Source organism: Sapajus apella, unplaced genomic scaffold, assembly GCF_009761245.1.
Source record: "Sapajus apella isolate SASKATOON/1434 unplaced genomic scaffold, GSC_monkey_1.0 scaffold32, whole genome shotgun sequence".
Taxonomy (NCBI): domain Eukaryota; kingdom Metazoa; phylum Chordata; class Mammalia; order Primates; family Cebidae; genus Sapajus; species Sapajus apella.
This window is the reverse complement of record NW_022436972.1, coordinates 24,078,164-24,101,593: the sequence shown is the minus strand read 5'-3', so window position 1 is coordinate 24,101,593 and position 23,430 is coordinate 24,078,164. Positions and strand designations below refer to the sequence as shown.

The following is a 23,430-nucleotide window of genomic DNA, read 5'->3' as shown; positions in this document are numbered from 1 at the left end:
CAATTAAGGAAGATCAGTCTGGATCTGTAAATCTAAATCAAACAAAATATTAGAATAAATATAAACTTAAAGTATGTGTGAATTATATGTTTGTGGAATCTCCTTTAATAAGTAAAACTTACTTGTAATTAGCAGTACTCATTTAGGTACAACATATTGCAAAATTAAATTTAAAATAATTTGCTTTGTTAAGTAGAATTAGTATACATCATAAATCTTATTTATTGTTTAACTGGCTTATCAAATTTTCTTAAGTAGATGAAACAATACTTGGCTGTTCTAGGCTGGCAATCGTAAATTCAAATCAGCGGAGATGGATTAAATAGATTTTCTTTACTTCCCAACATAAATTTCTGAATGAATTTAAGGTTACCTAGCTTGGTTCTTCCTTCTATTAAATATATCTGCTTATCTATTCTATGTGTATGTTGTCAAAACAACAATCTACTGAATGACGTTACTCTTCAAATAAACAGTTTGTGAGCATCATGTGCTTGAAGCATGAAACATGGTTTCCCACCCACACAAATACAGTTATAGCTAGAAATTATGGTCCCAAGGGAGCCAAGGATATGATTTTTAATCCATGGTATCCATGGTTTAACTATACCACTATAAACTAACCACTATGTGATACAATGTTTCAAATTAACATACTAAGAACATACCACTTCTAGACAATTTAGGTTTTCACAGCTCTAAGTCTTTGGTGGTGGTTCCTACAGTCTTGAGTATAATCTCTAATAGTGGAGAGGCTGGAGAGCATGTGGCAGAACATAAAGAACTGTCAGGTTTCCTGTGTCTGTAATATTCCAGCCAACATATCTGACAGTATCTCTTACCTCCTGCCTCATTTGGGCCTAGGCTATAATAGAGGAATTTACATAGTTTTATGCTAGTAACTCCTCAGTTCAGCATCAAGTCAGACTTTCCTGCTCATCTCTGAACTTTTATTATAGTTCTTAGATCATTATCTCTTTTAAAAGCAAGCCCTCACCTTATCTCCCAGCCCAATAGCTGGGTTTTTGTCCTGTTTACTGAGCCCTTGTCTTGGCACCCTGCTTAACCTTCCTCTTACCACTATCCCACAAACTAGAGGCTGCCTTGGTAACATTAGGCTCTGCAGCTGCATCTCCATTGCTTTCTATCAGAACACCCTGACTGGCACTGACTATTTTCAAGCTTAGATTTGTTTGCTATTCCCAGGCATACCTGATGTGTATACAGTCTGCGTATCAACACATCTTAACATTGGCCCTGTATGGGAACATTTCTACATTATACTCCAAAGCCTGCAGAGGATAGCAAATATGGCATGGATGCCTTCCTTTCACCAGTATTGGCAGGCATTGCTTGCTAATCAGGCATTCTTTCCTGCTAATATTGAACATGCTTCACCATTATTCTCAATCTAGCACCCAGGCAGCACTATCAAATAATCAGAGGTAGCATGGAAGTTGAAATATATTTACATCTAGAACATTCTAAGATATTGGCCTGTCCAACAAATGAGGAGAATGGAACATATCAGGTGGTGTGAGGCCAATCCTAATGTTTTTCCTAGATTGTAAGGGATTCATTAAATGTTTCCTTTCTCATTACTCACTGATGTTTTCTATGTATTTTTTCCCTGTCTTCCCTTGGCCTTGGTAAAATAAGCAAATAAATGAATGAATGAAATATTACTCTTCACTATCCTAGCTTTCTGAGCCAAAGCAAGCACATATCCTGTTGCAAATTTTCCAAGTGTACTACTTATCACTGTTATGAACAGCCTGGTGTCTTTTATAAATAATTATTATACTCATCGCATTTATTCATTTTACCAACAAAAAAGGAATTGGAAAGGCTCTAGTCTCATTAGATCTTGGTTATTAGAAAAACCAAAGAAAGATTCAGCTATACTCTGGGAAAGTCATAAAGTATGGTAGTTACGCTAAGCTAATTCAAATAACAGTCTTTGCTACAGAAATGGGATAGGATCTTTAGACTAAGGAATCAGATAGGACTTCTCAGGATGATAGCATAGAAGTCTGTTAAGGGTCAGGGGTGTTCTCAAATCACCAGCCCTGTTAGAAGGAGTGTTACTAAAAAGAGTGAACGAAAAAGACTGAGGGGCTCTGTGGTACTTCCATTCAAAATATAAGTGATTAATTAATTTGTACTTGTGATTTTAAATCTTAAATTTCCAAATAGTATTGGAATATTTAAGATAATTAATGTTACAGCCTATTTATAAATTTAATTGGTTATATTTGTGCATTAATTACTCAGGAAGGTTTTGTTTGTTAATTGAGACATCCAAAGCACTTAAAAGGAAACAGAATATATAAAATGTATTAACCATTTCAAATGTTTGAAGGTATTTTATTTAGCTGAGTTGGAACCGGACATTTTTCAAAGACTGTTAAAAGTGATTATTAATATCTGCTACACTTATAGAGTTAACCGAATGAACAGAAAAGTCTAAAGAAAGTCTCGATTTTTAAAAATTATAGCACTATAAAACTGAATACTAGTTTTTAAAGCCAAAAATAAATCCCCAAATAGTCTCTCCTGCAAGCAAAACCATTCTTCCAGACAACAAAAAATTCACATCAACTATAATCATTCTAATTTTAACATTGTGTACGATTAGTTCTGTCAGACTTGTGATTTTAAAATTAATTACTAATAGCTTAAACAGTGAAAATTTTATATAGATGTTATTCACTTTGCCAATTTATTTATTTATCCATAGGTGTTGACGCCAAATCATTTTATATCCAAAGGGAATTTCTGAAAAACACATGCAAATTGAGTTTCTGACAAATAGAATAATTTCCTCATTACCTCAACATCAGAAACAGTTAATCTTCATTTCTGATTAAACTCTTATAACTGTTTAAAATTTCTGTGCTAAAGAATCAGCATAGAATTGGATTTTGAGGACCATCTCAAAATTTTCTGGAAGTAAATAAGTTAGCGAAATACCAAACACTTGAATGAAGTAGAACTCTTATTACAAAGACCTGTAATTAATTTTTCTACAATAAAATTATTTTTGAAATGCATATTACTAGAGAATTTCCTAATCTTCTAAATTCTTCCCTGTAATTCTTTCAGTTTTCAAATATCTAGAAAATAAATCATGCATCAAGCTTTGAATTGATGCTCATGTTATAGGGTATGAGGATGAAGTGCTTAAGGAATTCTTCAGGTAAAAATAGTTGCAATCCCAATTCCATTGGCATCAATACATGAATGGTACTTTTAAAACTACATTAACAAAAAAAAAGCCCAGCTAATATTTAATAAATTCAATGTTTAATAAATTTAGGTTAGATAATTTCTTTTGATATTGTGTCTGCTTCACAAAATATTTTATGAAAATAAGTTGTATCAATCTTTGTTTTACAATTTTCCACAAATTCAATTCCTTTGCACTGATTCAATATAAAATGAGTTTATTTAAAAATATATATATATAAATCAATAATTTTTTGTTCCTTTCTGCCACTATGCTATTCTAAAGAGAAGATTAGTAAAGGCTTTTGAGTCTGTAGAACTTGCTATGCAACAGATGATGCATAAACAAAATAGCTGTTTTCTATTCATTTCTAGTTGAAAGGGTCATAGAGTGATTAGTTATTTTTGTGGTCAGTTGATAACACTGGAAAAATTAATCAATTATTTGATTCAGTGAATATGTATGAGAATAAAAAGTAACCAATTTTTGTTTTTCAGTTTTTTTAATTATGAAATATTTCAGTATTTCAGAAAATTAAAGAGAATATTATAGAAAATTACGAAGAATATTAAGAATTCTATTCCTCTCTCTATCTCTAGACAGAACTCTAACACTGAAACTGGTGTATATTTCTTATCCATATTTTTTTACTTTGCTATGTAAGTAGGTATGAATAAAAAATATATTGTACTGTTTGTCACATTAAACACTTTATACAAATCACTAATCATGTCATATACTGAATCTCCTTTTGCAATTTTCTTTTTTTTACTCAATATTAAGGTGTTATGATATGTAACCATAAATATATGCAATTTACTTCACTTTAACTGTTGTAAATTATTTTATCATACAACTATATCAATTTATATATTCATTTCTTACTGATGGACAGATAGGTTTCAAATTTTTCATTATTATAAACAATGATGCATTGAACATTATTGTATATACCGCCTTATATGCACATATAGGTCTATCTTTAAAGTAGATATCAAGAAGTGGAACTGTCAAATCATATAATATATTTAGGCATAAAAAAGTGATGAAACTTCCACCCCAACAGCAGTGATAAAATTACATTCCTTTCTACTTATAAAAAATATTAATACAAGTAAAAAATTTAAAGTATAAAACGGTAGTTGATTATTATTTTAAATTTCACTTCACTGATCATTAATGAAGCTGAGCATCTTTTCAAATGTTTATTGGTCATTTAAATTATTTAACCTTTGCATAAATATCTATTCATCCTTTGCCCATTTTGAGTTAATTCTTTTTCCTCATTAATCCATACTTTATAGTCCCTGAATGCCAGACCTTTCTTAATTATAAATCATGTAAAACACCTTTCCTAGATTGTGGCTTGTAACTTATAAAGTAGTTTATAGTTTCATATAACTGGATTTTACCTTTTTGTGTGGAATAGGGTAGAAAATCTTTATTTATAACCATGTATTGACAAACCTACCCATTCCAACACTGATTTACAATGCTACATCTAATGTATACTAACTTCTCACAAATATGTGGGTGTTTCTGTGCTCTGTAACTATTCTAATAGCCATTTGTTTTTCCTTGTACCAACACCATAGTATTATAATTAATACAGATTTAGGATGAATCTTGATCTCTGACATAGATCTGATATACTCTCCTTAATCTTATTCAAAATTTCTAGGCTATTAGTAGCCCTTTATATTTCCATGCCAATGTTTAGATCAGCTTGTCAAATTCATTATAATCTTGTGGGATTTTGACTAATTATATCTAAATATCAATTTGGGGGGAAACAGTTTTACAATACTAAATTTTCCCTTCCATGTATTTGTCTTCTTCAATAACTTTGAATAAAGATATATACTTCTCTCCATTAAAGCATTACATGCCATTTATTAGATTATTCCTAGGTGTGCAAAGCTTTCTACTATTATTTTGAATGGAATTTTTTCAAAAAATTGTATTTCCTCATTGATTGTTACTGTAGTAGAGGAATGTCATTGATTTCGGAGTAGAGGTAACCTCACTAAGCTCTGTTTGTTCTAACAACTTATGTGTATTTTCTCTTGTATTTTTAATGTAGCCAATCATAAAACCTAGGGCAAATGTACTTGCTAAAAGTGCTGAAAGATGTTTCTTGTTTTGTTCCTAACTCTAAAGAGAATGTGAGAAGTATTTTGCCTTAAGAATATTTGCTGTAAATTTCTGGTAGATACTCTTATCAGATTAAAAAATTTCCTTTCCACTCACAGTTTACTAATATTCCTGGTTTACTAAATGTTTTATTTGTTTTTGCTTTGGTTTGTTTTTAGGGGTGTCTTTAATTTTATCAAAAACATTATCTTCATTTATTAGAATATTTTTCCTCAACTAATTTGACAGTAAATCAAAAATTAGAATATCAAACATTTACATTTTTGAGGTAATTTCAAATTGTTCATGAATCCTTAATTATAATATACCCATATTTGAGATAAATAAGAAAAACAAGTTTTAATAAAGTTAAAAGAGGAAACCTCGAAAATAACATTACCTTTTTTCTTATTGATTGAATGTATCCACACTAAGATTCATAGGTTGAAATCCTCTTGCCCATAGTAAAACTGCCAATTAAAAATGTTTGTTGGCCTCATGTATGTCTTCTTTTGTAAAGTGTCTGTTCTTATCCTTTGCCCACTTTTGAATGGGTTTGTTTGTTTTTTTCTTGTAAATCTGTTTTAGCTTTGTGTAAATTCTGGATATCAGCCCTTTGTCAGATGGGTAAACTGCAAAAATTTTTTCCCATTCTGTTGGTTGCCGATTCACTCTAATGACTGTTTCTTTTGCTGTGCAGAAGCTGTGGAGTTTAATTAGGTCCCATTTGTCTATTTTGGCTTTTGTTGCCAATGCTTTTGGTGTTTTGGTCATGAAGTCCTTGCCTACGCCTATGTCCTGAATGGTTTTGTCTAGATTTTTTTCTAGGGTTTTTATGGTGTTAGGTCTTATGTTTAAATCTTTAATCCATCTGGAGTTAATTTTAGTTTAAGGTGTCAGGAAGGGGTCCAGTTTCTGCTTTCTGCACATGGCTAGCACCACATCACACCAATTCTAAAACTGGCCACAGAATTGGAAGTAAATCGCTCCTCAGCAAATGCAAAAGAACAGAAATCATAACAAACAGTCTCTCAGACCACAGTGCAATCAACTTAGAACTCAGAATTCAAAAACTAACTCAGAACTGCACAGCTTCATGGAAACTGAACAACTTGCTCTTGAATGTTGACTGGATAAACAATGAAATGAAGGCAGAAATAAAGATGTTCTTTGAAACCAACGAGAACAAGGACACAACATACCGGAATCTCTGGGACACATTTAAAGCAGTCTCTAGATGAAAATATACAGCAATAAGTGCCCACATGAGAAGCAAGGAGAGATCTAAAATTGACAACCTATCGTCAAAATTGAAAGAGCTACAGAAGCAAGATCAAAAAAACTCAAAACCTAGTAAAAGACAAGAAATAACTAAGATCAGAGCGGAACTGAAGGAGATAGAGACACAAAAAAACCTTCAAAAAATCAATAAATCCAGGAGCTGGTTTTTCAAAAAGATCAACAAAAGAGACAGACCACTAGCCAGATTAATAAAAAAGAAAAGAGAGAATAACAAAATTGATGCAATAAAAAACGATAAAGGGGGTATCACCACAGATTCCACAGAAATTCAAACCATCATCAGAGATTATTACAAACAACTCTATGCACATAAACGAGTAAACCAGGAAGAAATGGATAAATTCCTGGACACTTACCTCCTCCCAAGCCTAAACCAGGAAGAAGTCGAAACCCTGAATAGACCAATAACAAGGTCTGAAGTTGAGGCAGCAATTAAGAGCCTACCATCCAAAAAAAAGCCCAAGTCCAGAGAGGTTCACAGCCGAATTCTACCAGACATACAAAGAGGAGCTGGTACCATTCCTTCTGAAACTATTCCAAATAATCCAAAAAGAGGGAATCCTTCCCAAATCATTTTAGGAGACCAACATCATCCTGAAACCAAAATCCAGCAGAGACTCAACAAAAAAAAAAGAAAACTTCAGGCCAATATCCATGATGAACATAGATGTAAAAAAATCTTCAATAAAATACTGGCAAGCCAATTGCAACAGCACATCAAAAAGCTTATCCACCATGATCAAGTAGGCTTCATCCCGGGGATGCAAGGCTGGTTCAACATACGCAAGTCTATAAACGTAATTCACCACATAAACAGAACCAAAGACAAAAACCCATGATTATCTCAATTGATGCAAAGAAGGCCTTTGACAAAATTCAACAGCCTTTTATGCTAAAAACCCTCAATAAAGTAGGTATTGATGGAACGTATCTCAAAATAATAAAAGCTATTTACGACAAACCAACAGCCAATATCATACTGAATGGGCAAAAACTGGAAGCATTCCCTTTGAAATCTGGCACTAGACAAGGATGCTCTCTCACCACTCCTATTCAATATAGTACTGGAAGTTCTAGCTAGAGCAATCAGGCAAGAAAAAGAAATAAAGGATATTCAAATAGGAAAGGAAGAAGTCAAATTGTCCCTATTTGCAGACGACATGATTGTATATCTAGAAGACCCCATCATCTCAGCACAAAATCTCCTGAAACTCATATTTACTCTTTATTTTTTCTTTCATTTCTACCTATGTTGTGTTGATAGGTAAAACATTTTTACTTGTTTATTTCTACCACCACTGGATTTATTTCCTTTTTATTTGTGGTTACCCAAAATTTATACATACATACTTGAACTAATGAAGTCTAAAATTACTTAATACTTCTTTTATCTTCCCAAACAACAGAAGAACTTAATGCATTAATCTCTTTTTCCATTTTCTGTAAGTTTTTAGCTTCACCATGTTGTGAAATACTTCCCTAGATTGGTATTAATTTTTATTATTTTATTTTTCACAATACATTTAAACTTAACAATATATGTGCGTATTTCCTTTCTCTTCATAGTTTCCTGCATGTCAGTCTTTTTTTCTGGATTCAATCTTTTGCTTGCTGAAATATATCCTTTAGTAGTTCTTTCAGTACTACTGAAAGAACTTTACAGTCTTTAGCTGAAAATGTATTCCGAGAGGCAAAGACTTTTGGCATTGATACTTATTTTCTCTCAACACTTTCAGGATACTATCTAATCCTGGAATCTACTGTTGCTGATCTAAAGTTGTCGGCTTGACATTTTTTCTCTTATATCTTTTTCCATTCATAATTTATAAGTTTTTCTCTTTGTCTTTAATGCTGTACAGTATCATCTTAATGTATGTAGGTATCAATTTGTTTTTATTTGTCCTACTTGGGAACTGATACACTTCTTCAATCTGTGGACTCATGTCTTTTTGCTTTCTGTTCTGGAACACTCCAAACCATTGCTTCTTTGAACAATTATTCTCCCTCAGTCTCTTTTCTCTCTCTTCTTAAATTCCTATTAGACATATGTTGGACTTTCTTATCTTATCCTACATGTTTATTAACAACTCTTTCAGGTTTTCTATCTCTTTACTTTGCTGTGCTGCATCCCAAGCTATTTTCCCTCCACTTTATTCTCTCTTCAATAGTCTAATTTACTAATTAAGTGCCCAGTGGATTTTGTTTGATGGTTTGTCCATTTGCTTGTTTTCTTTCAATGACTATATTCTGCATTTCAAAAAGTTTTGTCTCTTTGATTTTTCTTTCAGATCTACCAGTTCTTTTTCTCCTCTATCCTAGTCATTCAGTTTTTAATTCCTCCTGTTTTAATATCTTAAACATATTTATTTGATAGTTTCAAATTGTTCTATTATTTTGAGTTCTTGAAGTTCTATTTCTTCTAAATGTTGTATCTGCCAAATCTCTCTTACGGCTTTTTTTCCTAAATGTCGTTTATTACTTATCATATCCTATCATATTCAGATAGGATATTTAGTGTCCTGGATCTCGTAAAAGTGTTTGTTAGAGATTAGTTTTCAAGATTGGTGTTTTCTACTAAGGCACCAAGTAATTAAATGATCCAGGATAAGTTTTTCATGTTAACTTAGTACTTTTTGGTACTGCATTTACAGATGGCATCAACATGGATCCTCATACCTGCACCTGGGCAATGTGGGGCATTTGATTTCTCATGATGACAGTTTCTTTCCCATCCCAAGTTCCAGGGAGATGGTAAGCTTTCTCATCATTATTCAGGGCATGTGGGCAAACATTTTTTAGTCTATGGAAACAAGGAGCACTTCCAGACTCTATCCTTCATGGAAGAATCTTCATTATAACCTCTTCACTTCATATATGCCTGCAGCCACATTTGTTGTCTCCAAACAGATATTAAAGTCCAGCATTAGACCACTTAGCCCCATTCTTATTTGAAAGCCTCTTTGGCAGCCATGATATCATTATAATCCTCCTTATTCTGGTATTGCTTTTTTACTTCATTTCCTCTTCCTTTTAAGTATTAACTCTATTGCGATATAATGCACATCACACAATTCACCTATTTCAAATATACAATCCAATGGTTTCTAGTATATTCACAGAGTTGTGCAACCATTGCCACAAGCAATTTTAGAAAATTTTTCTTACCTAAAAAAGATCCCCTGTACCCACTAGCAGTCACTCTCCATTTCCTACCCCCCCCCCCCCAGTCTACCTGGCCTCAGGCTACTATCAATCTACCTTCTATCTCTTTGAGTTTGCCCTATTCTGTGCATTTCACATAAACAGAGCCAAACAATATATGATCCTAAGTATTTGGCTTCTTTCACTTAATGTATTTTCATGGTTCATCCATGTTGTAATATGTATCAGTACTTCATTTCTTTTTGTTTCTAAATAAGATTTTATTGTATGGATAAAACACATTTTATTTATCTATTGAGCAGATGAAAGTCATTTGAGTTGTTTTTATTTTTCACTATTATGAATAATATTGCTATGAATATTCATGTAGAAGTTTTTGTATGAACGTGTTTTTGTCTCTCTTGGAGCAGAACTGTAACCCTAGTCCTATTTAATTTCTGATATCTCTGATATTCTCTTCCTTTTGAGTTTGGATAAGAATTAACAATTACATATTATATTTATTCAGAATTTCCAGGTTGGCTAGTGTATGGGGAGGACATCTAGTTCATTCTAGTTTGTTCATGTATATCACTAGTTTTTCTATGACTTTTATTTTCAGACATTTTAAAAACATTTGTGTTTTAAAAGAGATTCATTAAATTTCCCATTCCAAATAGCAGAGGAAATATAAAACCACACCAAAATTATTTCTTTTCAATATTGTCTTGAAAATCTATCTTAAGAAGATAATAAAATATCCGCCAGGAATGCATTTCTTAATTTTTCTGACCTTTATTAAAAATGTTCTTGTTTTCATTTTAGACTGAATTAGTAATAAATTATGACTGAATTGGTAATAAATTAAACATTGCTTGCTTTCAATATTCTCATATGCTTTTTATTTCTCAAAACTTTGATATTTTTAATTTCTTAGATCAACTCATTACTTGATTTATTTTTTTGATTTATTTTTATTTGCTTTTTTTTTTTTTAATAAAGGATTTAAAAGTTGATTCAACTACCAGGGCATAGCTAATAGTCTGTAGAATGCTTTGAAAGTCTAAAATTTTTATATTTAGTAAAAGAATCAATATTGTTATTTTCTATAATTTTTCATTCTTCAAATAATTACTCTGAAGACACTGAAAAGGAATTTAATTTTAGCTGGATACACACAAGGAGAACAAATTCAAGTTGCAACACAAGAAGCTTAATTCAACTACAAGAAAAACAGCCTGCTAAACTGAGGGGTTACAGAAGGCAATAAAGATTCTGCAAAACTGAAAATAGGTTCTCCTTTAATTTCTCTTATCAAGTAATGAATGGACAACAAACATAGCCACAATAAAAATAGTTACTAGATCATATGAAAACAGACTAAATCTTTGGGCCTACTGGAAGTTGTTCTTAATCTTTTCTTTTTATCCTTTTAAATAGCTTCATGTAAATCTAATTCTGTAAGAAAATTCTATAAGCCAATCTTTTATAATCACTAACCAACTGGTATGAAAACAATTAGTACAGACTGAAAAAATGTTAGTTTTGTTAAATTTAGATACTGAGCAGTACTGTCAAAAATGAAAAGTTCCAACACAAATTTCAGAGGCAATAAGTGTAATAATGCTAAAGGGCCCTAGCTCAGAAGACACATGAACCAGCATTCAAATCCCAAACTCACTATTTATAATTATGTGACTTGAATGACTTAAACAATTTTCTCACATATAAAATACCTCTGAAAATTATTGAATGCTAAATAAGATATTGATGGAATGAAGGTAGACTAAGAAAGCTGAATAGAACGCTCCAGCAATTGTCCTCCCCTCCACAGGAACACCAAATTAACAATTATCTGCATAAGAAAGCACTTTCATAAGAACCAAAAACCAGGTTAATAATCACAGTACCTGGTTTTAACATCATATGAAGGAAGAGGGCACTGAAGAAGGTAGGAAAGATAGTCTTGAATTGCCTACACCATCTCTTCCCATCCCCTAGTGGTGCTACATGGCTCAGGGAAAAAAAAATCAGTGTACTTAGGGGAGAAAGAACACATTGATTGTGGTATTTTGCATGGAATTCAGTGCTACCCTGTCACAGTGGAGCAATAGTGCAGCATTCAGCAGTGCCCATGGAGGGAGCATTTAAAACAGCACTAGCTAGAGTGGAATAATCACCTCTCATTCCGTGGTCAGAACCTGAATTCTAACTAGGCCTATCACCACAGGCTAAAGTGCTCTGGTGTTCTAAATAAACTTGAAAGGCTGTCTAGGTCACAGGAATACAATTCCTGGGCAAGTCCTGGTGCTATGCTCAGAGTCAGTAGAGTTGGGGTGCATGTGACTCAGTCAGACACGAGTGCAGACAGCCAAGGCAGTGATTGCACTGTCTCTCCCTCAACTCCAGGCAGCACAGCTTGCACCTTTGGCAGAGATTCCTTCCACTGGAGGAAAGGAGAGGGGAGAGTAAAGAAAATTTTGTCTTACAATTTGGGTATTAGCTCAGCCAAAGTAAAATAAAGCACCAAGCAGACTGCTGAAACCCCCGATTCCAGGCCTTGGCTCCTGGATGACATTCTGACACCCACCCTGGGCCAGAAGGGAACCCACTGCCCTGAAGGGAGATTCCCAGGCCTAGCAAGATGAATCACAACCTGACTAAAGAACATTTGGGTGTTGAATAAACATTAGTAGTAGCCAGGCAATAGTTACCACAAACCTTGGGCAAGACCCAGTACAGTGCTGGCTTCAAGTCTGACTCAGCAGAGTCTGGTGGTAGTCACTCCTCTCCCAACTCTAGACAGCTGAGCATGGAGAGAGAGGCTTTACTTGTTTGAAGGAAAGTAAGTGAAGAGAGCAACAGTCTCTGTCTAGCAGTCCAAGGAATTCTCCTGGATCTTACCCAAGACTACCAATGTGATATCTCTATGAGTCTGCAAGAATTCCAGCATTACAGGGCATGGAGTGCCCCTAATGCATGTATGGCTGCAGTGACCAGAATTAAATCACACACTCAATTCTCTTTGAATACTTGGAAAGCTTTCCCAAGAAGGACAGGTACAAACAAACCCAGGCAAGGAAAACTACACTAAATATTTAACTCTTCAATGCCCAGACACCAATGAACATCCACAAACATCAAGACCATTCAGAAAAACATGACCTTACCAAACAATCAAATAAGCTACCAGTGACCAATCCCAGAGAGACAGATATATGTGACTATATTAGTCTGTTTTCACACTGATACCTGAGACTGGGCAATTTACAAAAGAAAGAGGTTTAATGGAATCACAGTTCCATGTGGCTGGGGAGGGCTCACAATCATGGTAGAAAGTAAAAGCACATCTCACATCTTGGCAGACAAGAGAAGAGAACTTGTGCAGGGAAACACTCCTTTATAAAACCATGAGTTCTTGTGAGACTTACTCACTGTTATGAGAATTGCATGGGAAAGACCCAAACCCATGATTAATTATCTCCCACTGGATCCCTCCCACAATATGTGGGAATTATGGGAGCTACAATTCAAGATGAGATTTGGGTGGGGACACAGCCAACACTTATCAGTGATTTTAAGGAAAGAAAATTCAAAATAGCTGTCTTGAGGAAGCTCAATGAAATTCAAGATAACACAGAGAAGGAATTCAGAGTTCTATCAGATAAATGTAACAAAGAAATTGAAATAATTTTTAAAAATCAAGTCAAAATTCTAGAGCTGAAAAATTCAATTGAAATACTGAAGAACACATCAGAGTCTGTCAACAGGAAAACTGATCAAGCAAAAAGAGAAAATTAGTAAGCTTGAAGACAGGCTATTTCAAAACACACAGTCAGAGACAAAGGAATAAAAAAATGAAAAAGAATAAAACATGCCTACAAGATCTAGAAAATAGCCTAAAAAGAACAAATCTAACAGTTACTGGCCTTAAAGAGAAGGTAGAGAGAGATCAGAGTAGAAAATTTATTCAAAGGGATAATAACAGAGAACTTCCCAAACCTAGAGAAAGATATCAACATTCCAGCCCAACAGGTTATAGAACACCAGGCAAATTTAACTAAAAAAAAAAAAACCAAAAAACAAAAAAAACCACAGCCTCAAGACATTTGAGGTACCTAAAAGCAGCAAGAGAAAAGAAACAAACAGCATACAATGGAGCTTCATTAGGTCTGGCAGCTGACTTCTGAGTGGAAACTTTACAAACCAGTAGAGAGTTAGCGTGATACACTGAACGTGCTGAAGGAAAAAGCTTTTATCCTAAAATAGAATAACCACCAAAAATATCCTTCAAACATTAAGGAGAAATATAAACTTTTCCAGACAAACAAAAGCTGAGGGATTTAATAAACATCACACTTGTCCTACAGGGAAAAAAGGAAAAAGGACATTAATAAGCAATAGTAAATATCTGAAGCCAGCTGGGCACGGTGGCTCACATTTGTAATCCCAGCACTTTGAGAGGCTGAAGTAGGCGGATCATTGGAGGTCAGGAATTCGACACCAGACTGAGACCAACTGAGACCAACATGGTGAAACCCCGTCTCTAGTAAAAATACAAAAAATTAGCCAGTGTGGTGGCACATACCCTGTAATCCCAGCTTCTTGGGAGGCTGAGGCAGGAGAATTGCTTGCACCTGGGAGGCAAAGGTTGCAGTGAGCCAAGATTGTGCCATTGTACTCCAGCCTGGGTGACAAAAGCAAAACTCCATCTCAGAAAAAAAAAAAAAGAAATATCTATATCTGACGCCTCAAAATTCACTGGTAATAGTAAGTACACAGAAAAAGACAGAATATTGTAACATTTTATTTGTAGTATATAAACTACCTATAACTTGAGAATAAAGATTAAAAGATGACTGAACAAAAATAATAACAACTTTTCAAGACATAGATGGATAAGATATAAACAGTAACAACAAAAAGTTAAAAGAGTGTGGACAAAGAGTGTAGAGTTTTTATTAGTTTTCTCTTTGTTTATGCAATCAGTATTAAGTTGTCATCAGTTTAAAATAATGGGTTATAAGGCATTATATGCAAGCCTTATGATAACTTCAAACCAAAAAACCTACAATGGATACAAGGCAAATGAAAAGCAAGAAATTAAAATACACCACTAAGAAAATCACCTTCACTAAAGGAAGACAGGAAGTAAGGCAAGAAGGAAGCAAAGACCATAACACAACCTGAAAACAAATAACAAAATGGCAAGAATAGTTCCTTACTCGTCAATAACACTCAATGTAAATGGACTAAACTTTCCCATCAAAAGACAGAGTAGTAAAATGTATTAATAAATATGAGACTCAGTGATCTGTTGTCTATAAGAAACATACTTCACATATGAAAATACACAGACTGAAAATAAAGGGACAGAAAAAATATTCCATGCCAAATGAAACAAACAAAAGAAAAACCAGGAGTCACTAAACTTATATCAGACAAAATAGATTTCAGGACAAAAACTATGAGAAAAGATGAAGATTACTATATAATGATAAGGGGGTCAATTCAGCAAGAGCATATAACAATTTTAAATATATATGAACCCAACACTAGAGCATCCAAATATATAAAGCAAATATTTTTAGAGCAAAAGAGAGAGATAGAGCCTAATACAATATTAGTTGGAGACTTCAATATTGGACAGATCACCCAGAGAGAAAATCAACAAAAAAATGTTGGACTTAATCTGCACTATAGAGCAAATGGACCTCACAGATATTTACATAACATGTTATCCAATGGTTGCAGAATACACATTCTTCTCCTCAGGACATGAATCATTCTCAAGGAGAGACCGTACGTTATGCCACAAAACAAGTCTTAAAAAATTCAAACCAAAATAAAAAATGATGTCTAGTATCTTCTCTGACCACAATGGAATAAAACCAGAAATCAATAACTAGAGGAATTTTGGACACTACACAAATACACGAAAATTAAATAATAGGCTCCTGAATAACCAGTGAATCAATGAGGAAATTAAGAAGAAAACTGAAAAATGTATTGAAACAAATGAAAATGGAAACATGCCAAAACCTAAAGGATATAGCAAAAGCAGTATAAAAGAAGTCTAGAGCAATAAGAGCCTACATCGAAAAAGCAGAAAAATGTCAAATAAACAACCTAACAATGTATCTTGGAGAACTAGAAATGTAGGAGCAAACCAAACCCAAAATTAGTACAAGAGATCATAAACATCACAGCAGAAACAAATAAAATTTAAATTAAAACATGCAAAAGATCAATGAAATGAAAAGTTTTTTGAAAAGATAAAATTGACAAACCTTTACCCCCAACTAAGAAAAAACAGACTCAAATAAATAAAATCAGAGATGAAAAAGGAGACATTACAACTGTTACCACAGAAACACAAAGGAACATCAGATGCTACCATAAGCAACTATATGCCAATAAACTGTAACACCGAGAAGAAATGGAGACATTCTTAAACACACGCAATCTACCAAGATTGAACTATAAAGAAATACAAAATGTGAACAAACCAATAACAAATAACGAGATTGACACTATAATAAAAAGTCTTCAGCAAAGAAAAACCCGTGCCCTGATTGCTTGCCTGCTGAATCTGACCAAACATTTACAGAACTTACACCAATGCTACTCAAAACATTCTGAAAAATAGAGGAGGAGGGAATACTTCCAAACTTGTTCTACAAGGCAACTATTACTCTGATACCAAAACCAGAGAAAGACACATCAAAAAAAGAAAACCAGAGGTCAATATCCTTGACAAATGTTGATGCAAAAAACCTTAACAAAATAGTAGCAAGCAAAACTCAACAACACATTATAAAGATCATTCATCATGACCAAGCGGGACTTGTGCTGGGGATGCAAGGATGGTTAAACGCATGTACATCAGTCAATGTGATACATCATATCAACAGAATGAAAAACAAAAGCCATATGATCATTTCAATTGATGCTGAAAAAGAAGTTTATAAAATTCAATATCCCTTCATAATGAAAACCCTTAAAATGATGAGGATAGCTGGACACAGTGGGGCATGCCTATAGCCCCAGCTACACAGGAAACTGAGGCAAGAGAATGGCTAGAGCTCAGGCATTCTGGGTTGTAGTGCACTATATTGAGTAGGTATCTGCACTAAGTTCAGCATCAATATGGTTATCTCCCAGAAGTGGGGAACCACCAGGTTGCCTAAGGACGGGTGAATTGGCCCAGGTCAGAAACAGGGCCAGTCAAAACTCCTGTATTGATCAGCAGGGAGATTGTGCATGTGAAGAGCCACTGCACTATGATATGTTGTCTACAAGAAGCATACTTCATCTATGATGATACATAGACTGAAAATAAAGAGACATAAAAAAATATTCGATTCCAAATGAAGCAAACAAACAAACAAAAAACAGGAGTCACTATTTTTACATCAGACAAAATAGATTTCAAGACAAAAACGATACAGCCTAGCAACAAAGTGAGACTCCATATTTAAAATAACTAACAAAATAAAAATAAATAAAAAAATTTTTTAAAACACTGAGTATACCTCAGCACAATAAAAGCCATATATAATAGACCTATAGCTAGTATCATACTTGTTGTGTTAGTCCATTCTTGTACTACTATAAAGAAATATCTGAGACTCAGTACTTAATAAAGAAAAGAATTTTAATTGGTTCATGGTTCTGCATGCTGTATAGGAAGCATGACGCTGGCATTTTCTTGGCTTATAGGGAGGCTTCAGAAAACTTAAAATCATTGCAAAAGACAAAGAAGGAACGAACACTTCACATTGTCAGAGCAGGAGAAAAAGAGAGACATACCACCAACTTTTAAACAACCAGAATTCATGAGAACTCACTTACTATCATGAGACCATCACCAAGGGGGAAATCCATCCCCATGATCCAGTCAACTCCCAAATGGGATCACATTGAGTTACAAAGCTTCTCCAACAGTGGGGATTAGAATGAGACATGAGATTTGCGCAGGGACGCAGATCCAACCCATAACAACCCTGAAAGGGAAAAACTAAAAGCCTTTCCTCCAAGATCTGGAACAAGGCAAGGATATACACTTTCACATCTGTTATTCAACACAGTACTGGAAAGCTTACCTAGAGCAATTGAATAAGAGAGAGAAATGAATGGTATTCAAATTGGAAAGGAAGATATTAAATTATCCTTGTTTGCAGATGATACGGGCTCACACTTGAAAAAAATCCTAAAGAATCCAACAGAAACCTATTAGAACTGATCAACAAATTCAGCAAAATTACAGGACACAAAATCAACATACAAAAATCAGTAGCATTTCTATATGTCAACAGTGAACAATCTGAAAAAGAAATAAAAAAGTAATCCAATTTACAACAGCAGCAAATAAAATAATATACATAAGAATAAACTTAACCAAAGAAGGGAAAGATCTCTGCAATGAAAACTATAAAACATTGATGCCGGAAATTGAAGGGGACACCAAAAAATGGAAAGGCATTCTATGTTCATGGATTGGAGCAATCAATGCTGTTAAAATGTCCATACTACTGCAAACAATCTACAAATTAAATGCAATCCCTGTCAAAATACCAATGACATTCTTTACAGAAATAGAATTTCTAAAATTTATATGAAACCACAAAGACCCAGAATAGCCAAAGACATCCTGAGCAAAAAGAAAAAAATTGAAGTAATCACATTACCTGACTTTGAATTATACTACAGAGGTATGTAACTGAAACAGCATGGTACTAGTATAACAGACACATAGACCAATGGAACAGAATGGAGAACCCAGAAACAAATCCATACATCTATGGTGAACTCATTTTTGGCAAAGGTGTCAAAACCATACACTGGGGAAAGGACAATCTCTTCAATAAATGGAGCTAGGAAAACTGGATATCCATATGTAGAAGAATGAAAGCAGACCCCAATCTCTTGTAAAAATTAAAAAAAAAATGGATGAAGAATTAAATCTAATATCTCAAACTACGAAACAACTAAAAGAAAGCATTGGAAAAACTCTCCAAGACATTGGTGAGGGCAAAAACTTCTTAAGTAATTCTCCACAAGCTAGGCAACCAAAGCAAAAATAGGACAAATAGGATCACATTGAGGTATAAAGCTTCTTGTGCAGCAAAGGAAATGGTCAACAAAGTGAAGAAACAACCCACAGAATGGGAAAAAGTATTTGCAAACCATCTACCTAACAAGGGATAGATAAATAAAATATATGAGTTCAAACAACTCTGATTATAAAATGCAAGAAATAATCTGATTATAAAATGCAAGAAAGATCTGAATAGAAATTTCTCAAAAAAAGAGATGCAAATGGCATATAGGTACATGAAAAGGTACTCAACATCACTGATGATTTGAGAAATGCAAATCAAAACTACAATGAGCTATCACCTCACCCCAGTTAAAATAGCTCCTATCTAAAAGATAGGCAAATGCCAGTGAGTATGTGGAGCAAAGGGAACTCTTGTACACTGTGGGTGGAAACATAAATTAGTATAACCACTATATAGAACTGTATGGAGTTCAAAAAAAAAAAAAAACAAAAACCAATAACTAGAACAACCATATAATCCACCAATCCTACCGCTAGGTATATACCCCAAAGGAAAAAAATTCATATATCAAAGAGAGGTTTGTGCTCCCATTTTTTTGTAGCTCTATTCACAATAGCTAAGATTTGGAGGCAACCTAAGTGTTCATCAACAAATGGATAATGTGGTATACGCACACACATACAATAAAGTACTGTTCAGCCATAAAAAAGATGAATGAAGTTCTGTCATTTTTAACAACATGGATGAAACTAGAGCTCATTATTTTAAAGTGAAATAAGCCATGCATAGAAAGACAAACTTCACACATTTTCATTCATGTCTAAAAGCTAAAAGATTAAAACAATAAAATTAATGGAGAGAGAGTAGAAGGATGGTTACCAGAAGCTGGGAAGGGTAGTGGGAAGTGGGGAAGGGAATGGTTAATGGGTACAAAAACATAGTTAGGTAGAATGAAGATGTAGTATTTGATAGCACAACAAGATGACTATAGTCAACAATAATTTATTGTTCATTTTTAATTAACTAAAAGTATAATTGTAATGTTCATAATACAAAGAAATGATAAATGCTTGGAGTGATGGATATGCCATTCACCCTGTTGTGGTTACTACATATTGCCTGTATCAAAGTATCTCATGTACCCCATAAATAGATACACTGACTATGTACCCATACAAATTAAGGATAAAAATTAATTTTAAAAGATAATATGTTGTACTAAATAAGATCTAATCAGTGGGACAAGGCTGAAATAGCTCTGTATTCAGACCAATATATTTTTAAAAACTGGGAATATATACCATCAGTTAAACTTGTTATAGTTTTAGTGAAGATCCAGAATCTTACATGCAGTGAGAAAGAAGAATATGTTTACCTGGAAAGGCAGGCTTTAGTAACAGCACCGTGAAGATTTTCATTAGGATACTGTGACAGCCGACGAGAAATCCGTAACAGTTGTCTGGTAGAAAGTGATGCTGCCAATGATTGTGCCTATCAAAAGACACATTGTGTTAAGAGTCTTGTTTCAACTTGCTAACATCCCTTTAGATGGATATCACAGCAGAATTCATTATTCCTGAAGGGGTAAGGCCAAACTTAAAATAAGTATGTGCTGTTAATTAATTATAAATAAAAATAAACAGAAACCAATTTACACTTAAAACATCGTTGGAGATAGTTTTTTAAAATCTATTTAAAGTATTTATCAATTAAATTTAATTAATGTATTTCAATTGTGCTAAGTTGGAAGTGGGAGGGGCAATAGGGAGAATGTTACATAACACAGGTCACACCTGACTTAGGCTGTACAATTGACTGTTCACTTTTTTCTGCTTACACAAAGCCAGGCTGTTAAAATATCATGAAAAGGCTTAAAGCTTTAAGCAAATTTGTGATTTCTAAAATAGCCAAAAAGAGCTGTAAACAATTTAGGCTGTTGACCATAGAGGTGTAAACCAATTTGTCACTTGTGTTACAGTTTGCTGTTTTGAATCCTCCTATGCTGTCAGAATAATTTCACTTTGTTATCTTGCATTTCCCAAAATTCCATGAATAGAGTTGCTAGTATAGAACTCAGGACACGGTAAGTACTCAAAAAATATTTGTCGATTTGAAATTCTTTTGGCAGGCAGCATAATATAATGGTAAAGTTTATAGGCTTTGGAATCAGACAACTCAGTATCCCATTTACTAGCTGCGTGATCTTGGCAAATTACTTAACCTTTTTAAGCCTCAGTTTCCTCACCTTTAAAATGGCAGTAGTAATGCCCTCACCTTTAAGGTTGTTATAAAGGTTAAATTAGAAAATGATTCTAAAGCACTGAGCACATCTCACATACATATGGGTGCTCAACAAATGGCAGCAATTATTATTTAAAAAGCCTCTTCAAAATGAAAACAAACCCAGCAGAGAAAGGTGATAGGACTTACACATTAGCATATATTTAGTAAATAAGATTATTACTGGCCTAGTTCCTAACTTAGATCAGCAGCATTAGAAGACAGTGATTTTCACTGAAAACCAGAGGAACAAAGCACTTTTGAAGCAACCAGACCTTTGGGAGGGCAAGGCAGGTCAGTGTGAAATGTCACAGAGGGGTCGCCGATCCAAGATGGCCGTTTAGGAACAGCTCAGGATTGCAGCTCCCAGTGAAAGCGCAGAGGGTGAGTGGACGCCACGTTTTTATTGCCCACAGACTAGGAAATTCCCGGGCGGAGGAGCTCCACGGTCGCCAGTGCGGCTGTTTCGGCCAGCGCTGCTGTGCCGGCCAGCGCCGCTGCTTTGCCCCGCGCGGCTGCTTTGTCGGCGCCCCGGAGCCGCGGTTCTTCATACAAAATACACCGGTCCGGGGGCCCTTTTGGCTGGCGATTAGAGCCACGGGAAGTCACCCATTCGCCGGTTCAAAAAGGGGACTGAGCAGAGAACCAGGACAGTAGATTTCAGGGCAAAAAAAAACAAAAAAAAGCACCACAAACCTCAGTGCCGCTGTTTAAGCCTGCGCAGCGAGTGGCCACAGGGGAAAACAAACAGACCCCGGCGCCTCTTCAACAGGCGACTGGAACACCAACTTAAAAAAGGCTCTGAGGCAGGGAGCCAGGCGATCAGGCTCGGCTGGTCTCACCCCCACAAAAGAACAGCAACCAGAAACTCTGGATTGAGAGTTCCACAGCAAGTGCAGCTGAACCTGGGACAGTCCAGCTCTGTGGGGGAGGGGCGTCCGCCATTACCGAGGCAGCCCGCCGTTGCCAAGGCAACCCGCCATTGCTGAGGCAGCCCGCTGTTGCCAAGGCAACCCACCGCAGCAGAGACTCCGCCCCAACAGAGGTGGTCCACCATTGCCAAAGCAGTTCTAACTACACCCATATAAATAGGACTGCAGGGAAGTTCACTCGGCAGCTGGGCGGAGCCCACAGCAGCTCAGCAAAGCTGCTATAGGCCGACAGTGACTAGGCTGCCTCCTTGCTGGACTGGACAGGTCTGAAGGAAAAAAAAAAAAAAAAAAAGAAGGCGGCAGCATAACGGAAACCCATAAATAAAGCCCTAAATCCCTGGGACAGAGCACCTGGGAACAAAAAGCAGTTTATGAGTACTGCTGCAGCAGACCTAAAAGTACCTGCCTAGCAGCTCTGAATGAACAACAACAGAGCTCGCAGCTCACCATTTGAGCTCCTATAAAGAAGAGACCATCTCCTCAAGCAGCTCCCTGACCCCTATATATCCAAAAAGACACCTCATAAAAGAGAGATCAGATTGACACTAGGCGGGTATCCTTCTGGGACAAAGATAGCAGAAGAAGAAAACTGGTAACAACCCCTGCTGTTCAGCAGCTGCTGCAGGTGAACCCCAGGCAAGCAGGGCCTGGAGTGAACCTCAGCAGACCTACAGCAGAGGGGCCAGACTGTCAGAAGGAAAACCAAGAAACAGAAATAACCTCATCATCAACAAACAGAATGTCAATCTGAAAGATTTGAGACCCAATCTGAAAGCCAACAACCACAAAGTCGACAGGTGGATAAATCCTTAAAGATGGGAAGAAACCAGCGCAAAAAGGATGAAAACACCCGAAACCAGAACACCTCTCCTCCTAAAAGGGATCACAACTCCTCACCAGCAAGGGAACAAGGTTGGAGGGAGAACGAGTGTGATGAAATGACAGAATCAGACTTCAGAAGGTGGGTAGTAAGAAACGTCTGTGAACTTAAAGAACATGTTCTAACCAAATGCCAAGAAACTAAGAACCTTGAAAAAAGATTTGATGAAATGCTAACAAGAATGGACAAAATAGAAAGGAATATAAGTGAATTGATGGAGCTGAAAAACGCAACACGAGAACTTCGTGAAGCATGCGCAAATATCAACAGCCGAATAGACCAAGCAGAAGAAAGGATATCAGAGGTCGAAGATCAACTCAATGAAATAAAACGGGAAGGCAAGACTGGAGAAAAAAGGGTAAAAAGGAATGAACAAAGTCTCCAAGAAATGTGGGACTATGTGAAAAGACCTAATCTACGTTTGATAGGCGTACCCGAATGCGATGAAGAGAATGAATCCAAGCTGGA

The 23,430-nt window shown here is 35.2% G+C and overlaps 1 protein-coding gene across 4 annotated transcripts in view; it reads right to left on the bottom strand.

Moving 5' to 3' along the window:
* The window catches only part of VWA8 (von Willebrand factor A domain containing 8), a 389,600-nt gene that overhangs the window by 212,416 nt on the left and 153,754 nt on the right, over positions 1 to 23,430 (bottom strand). For all 4 annotated transcript variants that reach the window (XM_032294792.1, XM_032294790.1, XM_032294793.1 and 1 more), the window contains one exon: positions 20,246 to 20,361. In XM_032294792.1, coding sequence (XP_032150683.1) covers positions 20,246 to 20,361 — 116 coding nt within the window. The remainder of the gene's footprint in view (positions 1 to 20,245; positions 20,362 to 23,430) is intronic.